Source organism: Myotis davidii, unplaced genomic scaffold (genome assembly GCF_000327345.1).
Source record: "Myotis davidii unplaced genomic scaffold, ASM32734v1 scaffold937, whole genome shotgun sequence".
Taxonomy (NCBI): domain Eukaryota; kingdom Metazoa; phylum Chordata; class Mammalia; order Chiroptera; family Vespertilionidae; genus Myotis; species Myotis davidii.
Genome location: NW_006288252.1, coordinates 1,407,031 through 1,408,813, shown reverse-complemented (window position 1 = coordinate 1,408,813; position 1,783 = coordinate 1,407,031). Strand labels below are relative to the sequence as shown.

Here is a 1,783-nt window from a genome sequence, read left to right as displayed (position 1 = left end):
TCTGAGCAGGCCCTGCCGGGGGGGTGGGCCCTCAGGGGCCGGACCCCAGGCCACACCTGCGCCCTGGCCCTGAGCTCAGGGAGCCGGCGCCAGGCTCCTCGCGCTGACCCAGGCCTGTGTTGAAGGTGTCCATCCACTCGGTGTGGCTGGGGAGCAGCATCACGCCCCTGAGGGAGGAGGAGTGGGACGAGGAGGAGGAGGAGGAGGCCGACGTCCCCGCGCCCCCGTCACCACCCACGTCTCCAGTCAGCTCCAGGTTCCCACCGCCTTTGGTTAAAGCCCTTTGGGATGTATGAGTCGTCGGGAGGTGGGGCCGTGGGTGAGCCTCTGTGTGCCCCCCAGGAAGCACCGGGCTGGGGTGGACACCCACTCATGCTCGCAGTTCTTGCTGGAGCTGTACAGCCGCTGGGTCCTGCCGTCCAGTTCCAGCCGAAGGACCCCCGTCATCCTGATCAGTGAAGTGGTGCGATCTGTAAGTTTACCTCGCCGTCCCTAGTGCGCACAGGCACATACGGGTGTACGCACGTGTACATGTGCACACACGCACACACATGCGCACACACGCACGCACATGCGCACGCACTCAGGTGTTGTCTCTGGGAGCCTGAGAAGAACTCTCAGGCCTGGGACCTGGATGGTCTCTCCGCCGGTGCAGGAGGAGCTCTGCATGTCCACCCACGGCGGACAGGTGCTCCGAGGGCAGGGGCAGTGTCGAGGCGACATCACGCCGCTGCCCAAGGCTGGAGGCTCCCCTCCTTGTCCTTAAGTGTCTCCCTGTGGCCGGGCTCACAGGCCCACACGCCCCCTCCGAGAAGCACCATTTTGGAGTTTTTGTTCTCAAACTGTTGGCCCCAGGATTCCAAATGAGTGGGGACCCCAGAGAGCCTGTTATGGGGGTTATGTCTGCTAGTACTCACAGGATTGGCATCAAATCTGAGAAGTCGTTTGTTTTTGTTATTAATCCTCCCTGAGGACATGCTTAGAGGGAGAGATGGCCACATCCATGATGGGAGAATCGTGGGTCGGCTCTGCCTGCAGCCCCAGGCATGCGCCCTGACAGGGAATGGAGCTGTGACCTCCGGGTCCAGAAGCTGATGCTCAACCACTGAGCCACGCTGGCGGGCTGATGTTCCTGTTAGATGTACCGTGAGGAGCTGAGCCTTCGGCAGCCGAGCGTTTGGGAGACAAAGAATCCCCAGCAGAGCGTTTATTTCTGAAACAGCATCTCTGCTGGGCCTTTGAGAGCCTGACCCGACGCCATGGGAAGGCCTGGGGCTTTGGGGGCAGGGCAGACATGGGCTTGTCCGTGGTGACCGCTGTGGGCAAGTTCCCTGCGGGTCGTGGCTATCGCAGCTCCGCCCACTGCAGCGAGCGCACAGGCGTCCGTGAGGATGGCCCGACCACGCCGCGCGTGTGCCCTGCCTTGAGGTCCAGGGTTTGCGTGTCGGCCCGCATGGGTGCCCGGAGCCTGGTGTCGCTGGGCTGGGAGGAGGCGGGCCGGGTGCGCTCCTTCCTTTCCTGATAGCGGCTCCCCTTCCTGTCCGAACGTGGTGTCTGCAGCTCCTCGTGGTCTCAGACCTGTTCACGGAGCGCAGCCAGTTTGAGATGATGTACCAGACGCTGACCGAGCTGCGCAGGGCGCACCCTCCAGAGGACGAGATCCTCCTGCAGTACCTGGTGCCAGCCACCTGCAAGGCGGCGGCCGTCCTCGGCATGGTGAGCGTAACTTTTATATAATACAGTCACTGCCATTATTTAAACATACCCATAGCTGTTAATAGTA

General features: G+C 62.2%; 1 protein-coding gene across 1 annotated transcript in view; it reads left to right on the top strand.

Moving 5' to 3' along the window:
* Positions 1 to 1,783, top strand: part of HTT (huntingtin) — a 105,532-nt gene that overhangs the window by 85,163 nt on the left and 18,586 nt on the right. Inside the window, exons 59-61 of the mRNA XM_015561565.1 lie at positions 126 to 256; positions 343 to 472; positions 1,561 to 1,716. Coding sequence (XP_015417051.1) covers positions 126 to 256; positions 343 to 472; positions 1,561 to 1,716 — 417 coding nt within the window. The remainder of the gene's footprint in view (positions 1 to 125; positions 257 to 342; positions 473 to 1,560; positions 1,717 to 1,783) is intronic.